Source organism: Scomber scombrus, chromosome 2 (assembly GCF_963691925.1).
Source record: "Scomber scombrus chromosome 2, fScoSco1.1, whole genome shotgun sequence".
In the NCBI taxonomy this organism is placed as follows: Eukaryota; Metazoa; Chordata; class Actinopteri; order Scombriformes; family Scombridae; genus Scomber; species Scomber scombrus.
Genome location: NC_084971.1, coordinates 15071128 through 15085270, shown reverse-complemented (window position 1 = coordinate 15085270; position 14143 = coordinate 15071128). Strand labels below are relative to the sequence as shown.

Here is a 14143-nt window from a genome sequence, read left to right as displayed (position 1 = left end):
TGTGTTGGCTGCAAGCACTGGCCTTCTTCTTGGTAACCTGCTGCCACACAGAGGTGCTGAGGTCATCAACCCTGATCCTCTGCAGCACTGCTGGCTCAGGCCTCAGGATCAGGTCTCACATAGGCACACACACCACTGTTAAACTCTTAAAAGCTGCCAATGCCTGAGCATATATGATTTCACACACACAACACACACACACACACACACACACACACACACACACACACACACACACACACACACACACACACACACACACACACACACACACACACACACACACAACCAGGCAATCTCTCTTAATTTCTCTGTCTCACAGACACACACATACACAGTTTTTCCTACCCTGCTTATGGTCTCTTTATGACCCACTGTTAACAAATAAGCCCGCTCACACCTGTCTATGATGGTGATGAATCAGGATCATGCTAACAGTGTGTTTCAGACTTGATGATTGTGTGAATGAGTGATGCAGGTCCTGCATAGGCTGGCAGACTGAAAGAAATAAAACAGCTGTAGTAGAAATTGCTCATTAAGTATCTATCCTACAGTAGTACTACTTTGGTCATTTTTACATCTCCGCTAGTTAAATATATTTTCCAAACAATCCCTTCGGGGATAAAGCTTTAGTGCAACACAAACACTCTGCTGTCTGCAGTAAAGTGAAATATTCTTTGGCATTCTCACATTTATAGCAAAAATAAGTAAAGCTCTGCATGTTTTTTATGCACAGATTGTGTCTAGCTGTTTTATCTGAATGGAATAAAAACAACAATGCAAGTGATTTAATACATACCATACAAACCTGACAGGATCTTAAGACACTGCCACAACATTTTCTATTGCTCTTTTCCAGTATAATGGGACTGATTAGCCTTTGTCACCCCTGTGTGACAGTATTTACTCTGTGGTGTAAATGGGGCAGCTTGATATATCGGAGACTGTGATTCACAGAGGTGATGAGTGAGGCACTAAAGTGTCTTGCGTCTAATGTGTGAACACATGCTGATGTCTGGCGTAGGTTTGCTTTAATTACCCCTAATCATCTGGTACCCGCTCAAACTAAACCTTTCCATTGCACACAAACACCTCGCTCTCTCTTGTTCAGTATCTCTCACACACACACATGCACACACACACACACACACACACACACACACACACACACACACACACACACACATACACACACACACACACACACACAACCCGCAGTCTATGCCAAACCCGCAGTGCACAGAAATCCTCCCTCGGCTAAGACAAGCTCACACTACGGCATCAAGTCACCAATTAATTCATTAACAGACGTCTCCCCAGGCTCTGAATAGCTGCTCACATCCCGGCCAGAATTACTGTTTGCGTAAACACCCACTGGCAGACAACGCAGACTAGGAGACACACACACACACACACACACACACACACACACACACACACACACACACACACACACACACACACACACACACACACACACACACACACTCTCTCAAACACACACACACTCAACAGTATTAACACATACTCTGTATAATGTCAAGGCCTACTGGCAGACAAGAGAGACACATGGAAACACTCACACACAAGCATGCTTGCACACAAATATAAACAGGTAACTGGCAGATGACAGAGACAGGTACCAACAGAGACTCAAAGGAACATCTTGTGTCTGTCTGCGGCAGGGGGAGTAAAACATGAGGAGTCAACCTGTTGAGTAGTGAGTATACATACTATAAGTGCATAACATTTTTTGAGGCGCCTGTGTCCCTCATGTCCCTAAAACACCTTTTTTTTTACAACAGCGATCAGCACTTTAGCAGATGTTTGGGAACCATCCTAGTGGTTTTTGAACACTGCTTTGCTAAATTTGTAATGCATTTAACTTCTTGCACCTAAAATGCCCCGCTACAATCGAACTCTAGCACGCTTTCCAGTGAAAATAATGAAACCGCTGTCATCACTGTAAAGGAAGCCTTCATCTTTAGGTCTGTGGTCTGCAACAGATTAATTAGATTGTTGAAAATGTTTTGTGGACGTGTGTAGCATGTCTAGATTTTCCTCTTGAGAATATACTTGCCAGCATAGATTCACAGCTAATATTAGGTAAGACGAGGCGTGTTGTGTTAGAAAGACAGAAAGAAGAGAACAAAAACTAGCTTGGAACTCACTGGCCAGAACAATTATCACCAGCTGCTCGATGAGTACACCACAGATTGGATGGAAACATTTTAAATACACAAACACACACACACACACACACACACACACACACACACACACACACACACGTTTTGTGCCCAAAGATACATAGCAATGATAACTCTAATCATAACAAATAGGAGGATGATAATAATGATGATGATGATGATCAGTTTTTTTGGCCTGGCTGGACATTATAATAAAGCAGCTACAGTCCGTGCTGAGTTCAAGCACAAGTGAGGGTGACAAGAGGAAGTGAGTGCAGGCCAGAAGCCAACAGAGTAACGCAATATGGCTTTCCTTCAGCGGCAATATGGCTTCCTACCAAACCATTTCTCAAAAACAAGGTCGAGGTTCCATTTCTGGCACGAGCACGCGCACAGAGGCCTGCGTGCACACACTCACACATGCACACAGACACCGGGTAAAAATGCAAACTCACACTGTGAGTGGGATCTGTGTTGCATTATGTGTTGTAGCCAAAGCAATGAAACAAAACCATGGCCGCAGAAATGTTCACCTTGCCCAAAGGACCCTGAATTGAACAACAGACACACGGGCTGTGAAATTTCAGAATGGATTTTTGTCTTTTCTGACAACCAAACACACTCCATCACCCCGAGCAGTGTGACCTGAGCTTTGTCAACAGCTTGAAAATGGGCTGCAATGAAAATGATCTTATTTCGCTTGAGATTAATACCGTACAACATGCAGATAGCTCTAGTAAAACACAGTTACAGATGTATTTTGGATTCAGTTTTAAGTTTTATGAATGGTGGCAGTCTGCCTTCTATTTCTCTCTCCACACAAACACACACACTCACTCACTTCCTAATTAAAGTTTGTGTGTTGCCTGCGTGTCTTGTATCTGTATGTTACCCTCAGACATTTTTTGATATAAACTAATTTCCACTCTTCAAAGACCTGTCAGAATGTATTATCTGTGCAAAACTGGAATCTCATCAAAACTGAATTACTTCTTGAACAGGCCTCATGACAAGCAACAACTAGCTCCAAAATTCCTGCTGAAAAAGGCTCCTGCCAAACACTGACATTAATAGCTTCAAGATCTCCCATGCATCAACATACTCAACAGTATCTGTATTATTTGTCACATCTATTGCTTTCATTTTAGCCTACATTTTTGCGATTACAAATGATCTCACTCCTGGGGATTGCATGGTCTCCAGTTGAAGAAGTGCCCAAAGTAGCAGTTTTATGAAGGTCCTGTGATTGTAATGGTTTTATTTAATCATCATTATAGTTTTATATAAATAATTTGATTATGGAGACAGAGGTTAAAGTCTTCAGGCTGAGAACTAAAATAAAAGTACCCTTCTTTTTTTGGCCCAGGCCTGCAGACTATTTTTGGTCCAAAAAGACAATCTGTGGGCCAAGGAACAAAATTTACCTCCTGTCACCATTTAAGCTGTTTGACCTATTCTCATCACACTTCACAAGGCAAAAGTCATACTTATGAAATTTATGTTTTTGAGTGAGCCACCTGCCCTCACCTGACAACAGATAGAAAGCATTACATTTATGCCATACAGTCAGGTTCAATTACTTAACAGCTGCACTGACCAGGGCTGAAAGTTCAGACTTCAAGTTCTTTAAATTTCAAATGCAACAATATTTTAAATGCCTGGCATAAAAGCTCAGGAAAATTAGCAATGAGCTGCATGACAGGCCTCTCACCATAACCTGTCATGGGCACACACACACTACCAGTATTTGTAAGACAGCGTGAGCAATGGTGATCTCACAACAAGCTGTGGAAAGTTTGTAACTATAACTGCTTCTAACTGTATGTGTGTGTGTCTTTCCTAGCTGTCTTTTTTGTGTTTGGTTACAGCGCTTGATCATACCAATACCATGACCATATCATCAGTGTTGCTTACAGTACGTGCAAGCTTGGTGGCCATGTTTCTGTCTGTTGGAGAGATATAACAGGTCTAAGAATCTAAAACAGAAGGCTGAGCCTGCCGTCTGGACTGGTGAGGGATTTATTTTTGCAGCGGTTTACAAAATGTGTCATAAACACTGATAAGAGCTCAAGGAAAAGACATTCTTTAAGTGAGAGAGAAAGGCCATTCCCCCCTGTTTGAACTACCGGCTAAAGACCTGAAGAAAACTGTGTATGTGTGTGTGCCTACAGGTGTGTGCATGTCAGGAGACAGAGGTGAGTGCTGAGTGAATCAATGTAGGTGAGGAGTAGTCAGCCAGTGCAAAGTGCAAAGCTAGTCTGTCAGTTTATTCCCAGCTTTGTTTGCTGTGAGTGACTTACAATGCATCTTGCCGGCATCTTTGAAGATGAAGGATGCCGGTTTGTAAAAGTGCACGTTGAGCTGCTCAAACATTAACCAGAACGCCAGTCATGTCTGAGAGGTACCACACAAACATGACAGCCTGGAGACATTTGAGAGGAGATCTGTCAAAATTTGATGATGTCAAAATTTTAGATATTCTTTTTGGATGAAAGCGCAGATGCTCCACATTTGAAAAGTTGTCACTTCTTTGTACAAACAAATGTGAAAAAGCAAATGCCTGACATGTAAGATAAGATAAATAATGCAGCTGATTCAGCCCCCTTTTCTGAAGAAGTTTTTTCTTGTCATAAAATCAACTTTTGTGGTGTAATTAAGTACTTTTCCTCAGCCTGAATTATCTGTTGTACTTATATCAATGACTTCACAAACACAAATACTAGAGATGCTTGTGGATAAAAATACAGCAGCACTCATAGCATGTTGGATGGCTGAATTGCATCCATCTACGCTGGATACCCTAGATCAGCCAGACCAATATATCAGCCAATATTATTGCAGCTACACTGATAAGTAACAATAAATTCAATTAAAAAAATAAATAAACAAGGGTTGAGGTCATTTTGAAACAGTGTCACCATTACATAGTGTGTCCAGCAGAGAGCACTGGCAAGTTGATGTTTCAACTGTAAAATGTCCTGCTCAGTATTATTTTAGTCACAGTTCCTTTAAACTTCCTTTAAAGATTTGTTTATGTTTTTGTCTTATCCAATTTTTTAAAACTCTAAAATATCGAAATCAGTATTGGCCTAAAAAAACAGTCTGTTATGACAAGGCGTAGAAATAACGTGGTCGTGGCTTTAAACTCAATTACTTCAATGGATATCAAATCAACTATGTCAGCTTTTCTGCACCACATGTTTGCTCTTGTCAGTCAGGTGGTAAGTCTGAACAGCACCTGGGAACATGTGAGTGTACTTTGTGCTTTCTGCAGTCTGGATCTTGATGCAGTGAGGAAAGACAAGCAGCACGTCCGTTCAAATCATCCAGAAAATGCTGGTCTTAGAAGAGAAAGAGACTCTTCTGCTTCAAACAGAGAGGAGTAATAGCAGTGAGGTTGAGAAAAGGGTTACAGCGAGCTGTGAGAATCTCCTCCAATTTGCTGACATGTTATAGTATCAATATGCCAAGAGAACTCAGAATTTCTAAGTGGAAGAAAGGAAGAAAAAAAAAGTTATTCTTGTCCCAGCAGCCTTAAATTCCAATTGGCCCAATAAGAGACGCCTGGAAAAACAGACAATTGTCAAAATACTTCACTGGCCCACAGGCCATGGAAATGTCACTCTACTGCCCCTTTATGTCCCTGTTCCTCTCGCTTACATCCATTTCTTTCATTTTCACTATTGTTGCCTTGCTCTCTCCCCGTGCCTCTCTCTGTGGTGCAGTGCCTGTCCCCTCATTCTGCATGCCTTTAAGCTGTCTTTCTAATCTTCCTGAATTATTCAAGACAGTTTCTCCCCATTCTTTTTTTTTTTTTTTTTTTACCAACACGTCCAGTAAACTGCACAAACCTGAAAACTGACTAACTGGTGGATACATAAAAATTACAACTGATTTGTATTGGAAGAATTTATCTGTGCAGGGGATTCTCTGACTGCAGACTTTTCTCATTATACAGTGAGTAGAAGAAATAATGTCACCTTCCTTTAATATCTGAGTTGAGTGAGATTCAGGCTATGGTGCATCGATGATTTTCCAACAGTTAAACTACAGACAGCTCCTTCTACCTTTGCTGTGAGCTCAGATTAACACCTCTGAATCCAGTTTGAAACAGGTCAGTGTTATGCCCAAGGCGCTGGCTTTTTTAACTCATTGCATTAGAAGATTTTCCTACACTGTGGAGAGTCAATAACCCAAATGGATCGAGGCGCACAGTCAAGCGTCCCTCAAGATCCTGATGGAAGTAATCAGCAAAGTGCACTTCAAGAGGAAAACACAGACATCTGTGTGTTCAAATGGGCTTTTGTGATTTTTCTTCTTGCTTTGTGAGGGTGTGTGTGTGTGTGTGTTCAGTGGGGTTCAGGGAATATTGGGGGAGTCAATAGCTTACGTCATTTCCGACCCCACACAGCAAAATACTTTTTATTGTACACAGAAAAAAACCTTTGTGATAACTACACTTATGAGAGTTCAGTGACACTCACATTGCTGTCACTGAGGTGGGGTGCAACCATAACATCTGACATCACTACAGTTGTCCGATTGCATGCGCCCATCCATCTAACACAACTTCCTCCCGTGTTCACTGCACTCTCAGAGGTGTGAGATTTCTCTCTCTCTCTCACACACACACACACACACACACACACACACACACACACACACACACACACACACACACACACACACACACACACACACACACACACACACACACACACATACATTTCCATACCCTGATGCTGAAAACTAAATACCTTGCTGAACACGTGATGAATGCAGCAAGTGACAAACTTTGTGGCCCCAGTGTGAGGTGTGTTATTTATGTGCTTGTTCGCTTAAAAAAGTAAGTGTCAAGGATATTAGTTAAAGGAAGTAATTTGTGTTTAGTTCGTAGGTTGTGTCTAAACAGGCTTTTTCCCCCTTTACAGCAGCATTATTTATTACCGTAAATCATATGGATGTAAAAACTGTCGAATTGTAAATCTCTCACTATGCACCTTTAAATTTGAGAATAAATTTCACATTGTTGTGCGGTAAAATATATGTGTATTATTGCCTTTTTTCAGAACAGCAGTACATTATTAAGCCCACTACGACAAATTAGTGATTTATGTTATGAGGCTATACAAATAAAATTGACTTGATATAACTTGACTATTACTTTAGTATTATTATTATTGCTGTTGACTAGATTAGATGTTATTCTATTGCTGGGACAGAGGGAGGATGGACAGCTTTATCAGTGCGTCCAAATATTTATATATTTTTCTAATTTTATTTAATTTGGTTTCTCTCTGTAAACCCCTTTTTTGAAAAACATGGAGGATTTCTTTATTTACTAATGGAATTTGCACTGTAAGTATAATTGATATAGCTATGTTAATGTACAGGCAAAAAAACTTCAATATGGCCTTTAAGAAAAAGCATGTAGGCTACACTGAAAACATCCTTGCTTTGTTAACTGATATTATCCTTAAATAAAACCCTACTGTCATAGCCTCATTGCCTTCTTTAACACACTGTGACTTTCTTCAGAGTACATTCTTAGAGATATTTCCACAAAACTGCTCCTGTTGATTTAGCAACATGTTCACATCTGCCAGTGAGAATATCTCTGAGCTTCAGAAGTGGACACCACCAGCAAACAAAAACCTTTTTAACAGCTGCTGCATGTCAAAGTGGCTGACATCTGTCATGACAGTCAAACAATACTGAGCCTCCTTTGCTGCAAACCTGTTGCCGAATGGAAAATATAAGAATTTGTGTTACTGCAGGTTGTGATGGGTTAATTTCAGTCTCATCATCTCAATATTTCTGCCACTCCTTCTCTTCCTCTGGCTGCCCTCATCCTCCTCTCTGCACACCTCCTCGTGAGCAAAAGCTGCACAAACATTATGTAACTAAATGACCAAATGACTCTTAATTTTTTCTGAAATCCTCAGATTCTAATAAACACGTTTAAGTCCAATAATCAAAATAAAAAACTGAAGACAAAGAATTGCAACTGGGAAGTTGATGCACAGCCAAACCAGACATCAGGCCTAAAAGAGGATGGTGAATACATACTTCTTCAAGGTTTCATAAAATACACTTCGGAGATCAATTTTTCAATGCACATATAGACACATAATTTAATAATTTCATGAATCAGTATCATTGTTCACATTCAGGCTTCATCTATTATCTGCATCTCAATTAAAGAACTTAAACTAACAGAAATCTGGCATGTGACTATGCTTTCTTCGATATGTGATATATGTCTATCCCAGGTTGACCCTCAAACACAAAGAGCAGCAGTATAGCAAACAATGACAGATATGATCAGAGATGTTCTTTTTTCTGTTACACTTTTCTGTTACACTCTTTTTAAGATAGAAAACACTGTTTGTTCTATATTAATATAGTTGATGTATTTTTGTTAATTTGAACGTCAACAGTAATCTTGAAAATATCCAGATTAAAGGAATTAGCACTGTTGATATTTTCATTTTTTATTTAAAACATGCAATTAATGCATATTAGAAAATTAGAAAATTAGAACTAGAATTAAATATCTTATACTATAATAATAAATTGTAATAATTTACAAGACAGAAATAATAAAGCGAAATTTTAAACTTAACCACACTTGACATTTTGGTACGTCGTTTCCCTATTGATTTCTATATATGGGAAATAATTATGCAATCATACAAATCTGTGCTCAATTAGCGCTGTGGTGGGTTTGTTGAAGGAGTCTTCAGATAAATGAAAAGGCATCGCTTTATTGCAGCGGTGAAGTCGAGCTATGAGAAATGTTCCTGTGGATGATTAGGCTCAGTGGTCCCGTTTGAGGTGGTTTAAAAGCCTCCATTATGGCCTGCAACGAGCTTAATGGACTTTAAAATCGCATTTTCATGTTGCATGTGACTTATAATATGTTATGCTCGCGGACGTGTGCCACAATATCAGAAAAAATGTGGCTTTGATGCGGTTTTGGTTTGGAGATGATGCATGTTCAAGTTTGGGCTTAATGAAGTGGAGTTGAAAAATGAGTCGCGGATTAGTGATAACGCTTTTCAACATTTTATCATTATTATTATTATCAATTTATTTTACATTTGAAATACACTCAAACGCATACTTTTGAACGTCCAAATTTAACTGATTTCACATTACATGTCCATCCAACACTGCCTGGTCTCTCTTTTTTATTTGACTAAGTATTCCCACTGTAGCCGGCAGTTAATATCTCAAAATCATACCAACCACCACAAGTAAAATTCATCCAACTACATCAAGCAGGTCTGCTCGCACAGACAGCAACGTAAGCGCAGAAAAAAGCCGCTCCGGGATGGAGGACTATGGATAAGACTTACCGACACACTCGTTGGCCTCCCTGGCTGTGGCTCTCTGCCACGGTCTGTCGTAGTGGAAAGGTTTGCACCTGTCGCACTCTGGTCCAGCGGTGTTGTGCTTGCACTCACACACCAGACTCCCATCCCGGTCCTTTACGCACCGAGATCCGTGCCCGTTGCACTTGCATCTCCCTCCGACCTGCAGGTCCGACACGGCGTAGAAGTACGAGTCCCGGGCCAGTTCCGAGTCGTCCTCGTTCTCATCACCAAAAGTGTGCAACCGGCTGAAAATTACTTTAATGTCGGTGGCAGTAACCCAGTCCTGCAGCACCGGCGAATTGTCGAAGTCGTGCGCCGAAGGTCTGCCGTCCAGTGTGCTGAAGGCGATGAGCCCGCCGGTCAGAGGGTGCATGTCGGTGTGGGAGTCAGTGCAGACGGCCTCCTGTTCGTTCTGCTTCGTGATAACGGCCCTGTTGGGCTTGTTGTACATCTTCCTGCACTGAGCCGAGTAAAACTGAAAGGGTACCCAAGTTTTACCGTAATCCATGGACTTGTAAATAGCCATGGATTCAGGTCGAGGCGAGCAGAACTGCAGGCTCACATATGTGACCTCAAACTTCTTGCTAAGGGACAGAGTCAGGGTGACATTTTGCGGGTACTGGATGAAGTTCTCGGACTGCCAGCAGGTGAGGTTGTGAGGGTTGTTGAGGTCCGTCAGGTACGCCGGTGGATGGTACTTCTTGGGGTCCGATGCATCGCAGGTGTGACAGTTTCTGGTCCTCTCGTCTACCTTGTCCGCCGATGTCACCACGCAGTAGCGGCTGGGCGTCTTGCCGCAGGTGCTGGACACCTTCACTTCCTTCCCGAAGGCGGAGTTGACGAAGTCCGGGATGCAGCGTCGCGGGTTGCCGTGCTCGTCGTAGCAGGGGTCCGGGGGAGACGTCTGCGCCGCGAACAGACTCATCCCGTAGCCGCCGAGGGCGCTCCGGCACGACAGGAACACGGTGAGCAGCACAGTCAGCACAACATCCACAGCCCTTCTCATGGTAGGTCCTTCGGTCCCTAAGTGTCTCTGCCGCTGGAGGAAAGAGGGAAGAAGACAACAAGCATGTGGGAAGAGAAAGAGAGAGAGACAAGGAGAGAGAGAGAGAGAGAGAGAGAGAGAGAGAGAGAGAGAGAGGAGAGAGAGAGAGAGAGAGAGAGAGAGAGAGAGAGAGAGAGAGAGAGAGAGAAAGATAGAGAGAGAGAGAGCGAAAGAGAGAGAGCAAAGTTTGGTGATGACAGAAGAAGAAATGCACATAAATTTAGGCTGTCTGCAAAAAAAAAACCCAAACAAAACTGGGGCAACAATTTGTACTTGACTGTGATATAAAAGTCAAATTCACTCACAACACACGCATGTCAGTTTTGTATAATTTCTATAAAGCTCACTATACCTGAGGGTAATATAATAAGATGTCAAAATACCGAAGACGGTGGGCTACTTTTTTCTCTATGACGCCAATCACAGCTTGCCCTGTTTTATTTGTTTCTTCAAATCTCCTGCGTAAAAATAAAGGAGCGGCTGGATTTAAGAGTCGCTAGTGTCCTTATAACAAGTCCCACTCCTCCTGTCGGTCTTTTCACAATCTCTCTCTCTCTCTCTCTCTCTCTCTCTCTCTCTCTCTCTCTCTCTCTCTCTCTCTCTCTCTCCCTCTTTCTCTCTCTCTCACTCTCTCTGTCTGCAGAGTAAAGTGAAGGACACGGATCTTTCTTGGCATGCAGCTTTAGGTCAGCTCATCTTGAGGGGGTGACACCAGGCGGAACAACGACATCCACTGGCGGCGCATCAGTGAAAAGATTGACTGTGAGAAGTACTGCTGGCCAGAAAGACAACAACTGGAGTAAACACCTTCACCTGAACGACAACTGATGAAGTGATAATCGTGCACTAATCTATTCAATATGATGCACAGTAGAGCACATTATGCAAACCAATATTAATGGACCAATATACAAATTATGAGAATAATTATGATTGCAGTTTCCATAATAACAGCTGTGGTGGGTTTAACTATGTTTTGGGTATTAAGTGTTCTATTTTGTAATGATTGCTTTGCGCCAGCAATTTATAACTAAATGTAACTAAATTATACTTGATATTATTATGAGAGGATTATCAGAACAAAAGTATGTCAAGTCTAAATGTCTGTGTGTTAGTCATCTAAATGAATTAAAGTGTACATAATGTGGAAGTTTGTTTACTTTAAATGTAACTTAATCGACCTTATTATGAATTAAAAGCTGCTTTTGCGTCATGTGAAGCAGGGCAGATATTGACAGGGCAGCAGTTTAGTATTCATTCTGAGTTTACTCTTATGGAAGCAATAGCAGGCTATCATGAGTCCAGATGTGACACTTCTATTTACATGCAAACAACATCAGGTCTTATGAAACATTTGAAGACCAGATGTCACTGCATTGTTTTGCAGGGTACATCCTCCCACTGATGTCGCTCTGTTAAGGCTGGTTCATGCAGTCCATCCTGAGCGAAGCTGCGGCTCCAGGAGACCTGTTGAATACTGGTAGCAGAGGTAGCAGCGCCATCTTGTGCCAGTAAAAGGAAACACCAGCTCAGCCTGTGCAGCGAAGCAGTGTCTGCTGCTTTTCCAGACGGTGGAGGCATAACGCCGTTTATTGACTGAGCATGAAGAAGATTGGCTGCAGCATATCTGAATTGCTGGAGTGGACTGCTGATCTGAGATAGGCTACGTATAATAGTACTGAGATTTTAGAGACTTTTTATTTTTAATAGTAACAATCTTATAGATCCTAAAGTGGTAAAACATAGGCTCAGTGTAGAAGAATAAATTAGATCTATTGCAGAATAATATTCTTCCATGCTGCATGTGAGGTTGGGCAGCTTACAAGACTGCCACTTATAACGTTCCTTATCTTTAGGTTTTTTCAAATGTTTGTACAATTTTGGGAAATGTGGGTATGGGGGCACAAGGTAAAGGTTATATGATCATGCAAATAATGAACTACAAAAAGTGTTTAGTAGTGTTTAAAAGAAAGGCAAAGCAGTCAAGCAAGCACTGTCAAATTCACTCTTAAGCAACACAGGATCACTATGTTTTTGATTCCACACACACACACTAACGGTTGCTATGGTTCAACACACCAACACGTAACAGGAGCAAATTCTGTTTAATTTTGTGAAATGATAACACTTCCCTTATCTGGAAAGCATCTACAAATGGGGCTGGCAAGGCTCACAGAGAACTTGAATAAGAAAAGTGAATTACCCAGAGGTGAAAACAAACAAAAGATAAAACAAACTGCACTGGAATTCTGGGCTGGTGTGTAATGGTCAACATCACAGCCTTTTCAGGCATATACATTTCAAAAGGACATGATGAAAAGCCTACACACATAGAAAGCTTTCTTATGGTCTTATAACACGTTTTTCACTTCAGATCTTTCTTTCTTTCTGACTATCTGAAGTTGTACTTCTTGATTTTCAATCAGTTTGCAACTCTGAACAATTGTATCTAATTTTTCCTCTTTGTTCAGGATCCTGTTCTTTGCTTACTTCCCCCCTGACTTCAGTCAGTACAACACTGCCTTTGTGTTTTTCCTAAATTTCAACTCACTGGACTTAAAAAGAAAAAAACTCAGCCTAGCTTGGTTTTTCCGTCTTCTGCATTCACTGTTGTTCAGCACTTTTTCTGTCAACTTATTCTTTTTTTATCCCTCAGTGCATCTATCTTCTGATTGGAAGTTAGAGGTCTGGCATAAGATCGGAGGACCTTCTTGTGGATTGTAAGATGTTAACTGCCAACAAGTCACTGAAGAGAGAACGGTAGGAGTGACATTTCTGAACATTTCTGAACACTCTGAGATAGATCAATTAATTGAATCTTACAATGAATACTTTACCTCACTCTTTTACATCATGAGACTTCGTATTTTCATACTTGGCAAATACTGTATCATCAATTGCAAAGTACATTGAATAATTTAAGTTGTTATTAAGTTATGAAATACATGTTATGTATTTGATGATAAAAGATTGATTCCAAACTGTAAAAAGATGTTATCTAATGACTATTTATTGCATCTAATGCCTTCAATTTTGTTAAATCGCGGTATTTTATATATTATTATCACAAACAGGTAATTGAATTTGAATTATAATGTTCAAACACTGTAGCACTAAGTGACGTTATCTATATGTGTTTACTGTCACTGTTTTGTATGGCTTGCCACTACATTTCCCTCCCCTGAAGAGAAGGGGAATTCACAGTCACTGTAATACATGAAATGTAAATGACAAGCAAAGCAGAAGGGGGAAGTAAGATTAGTGTTTCCCTTAGTGAGGAAGATGTCAAGAGAGCAGATGAGGAATATGGACGTCACAAACTCTGTGGAAATAAATACCAGGGATAATTTTATTAGTTATTTTACACACAAATTGATATAAAAAACACACTTTATATTACTTCATATTTTCCATAAATAACTGCATATTATTGCTGTTACAGTCTATTATTGTTATTGATATTACAGTTTGTTAGTACTTTATTACAACTGGATACAAAATATTAAAGGACAGTTAATGGATCTTGTTTG

General features: G+C 40.7%; 1 protein-coding gene across 1 annotated transcript in view; it reads right to left on the bottom strand.

Annotated features, from left to right (window-relative positions):
- Nucleotides 1-11107, bottom strand: part of ntn1a (netrin 1a) — a 60373-nt gene extending 49266 nt beyond the window's left edge. The window contains exons 1-2 of the mRNA XM_062428166.1: nt 10966-11107; nt 9551-10607 (exon numbers count right to left, since the gene is read on the bottom strand). Coding sequence (XP_062284150.1) covers nt 9551-10574 — 1024 coding nt within the window. The 5' untranslated portion in view covers nt 10575-10607; nt 10966-11107. The remainder of the gene's footprint in view (nt 1-9550; nt 10608-10965) is intronic.
- Between the last annotated feature and the right edge of the window lie 3036 nt (nt 11108-14143).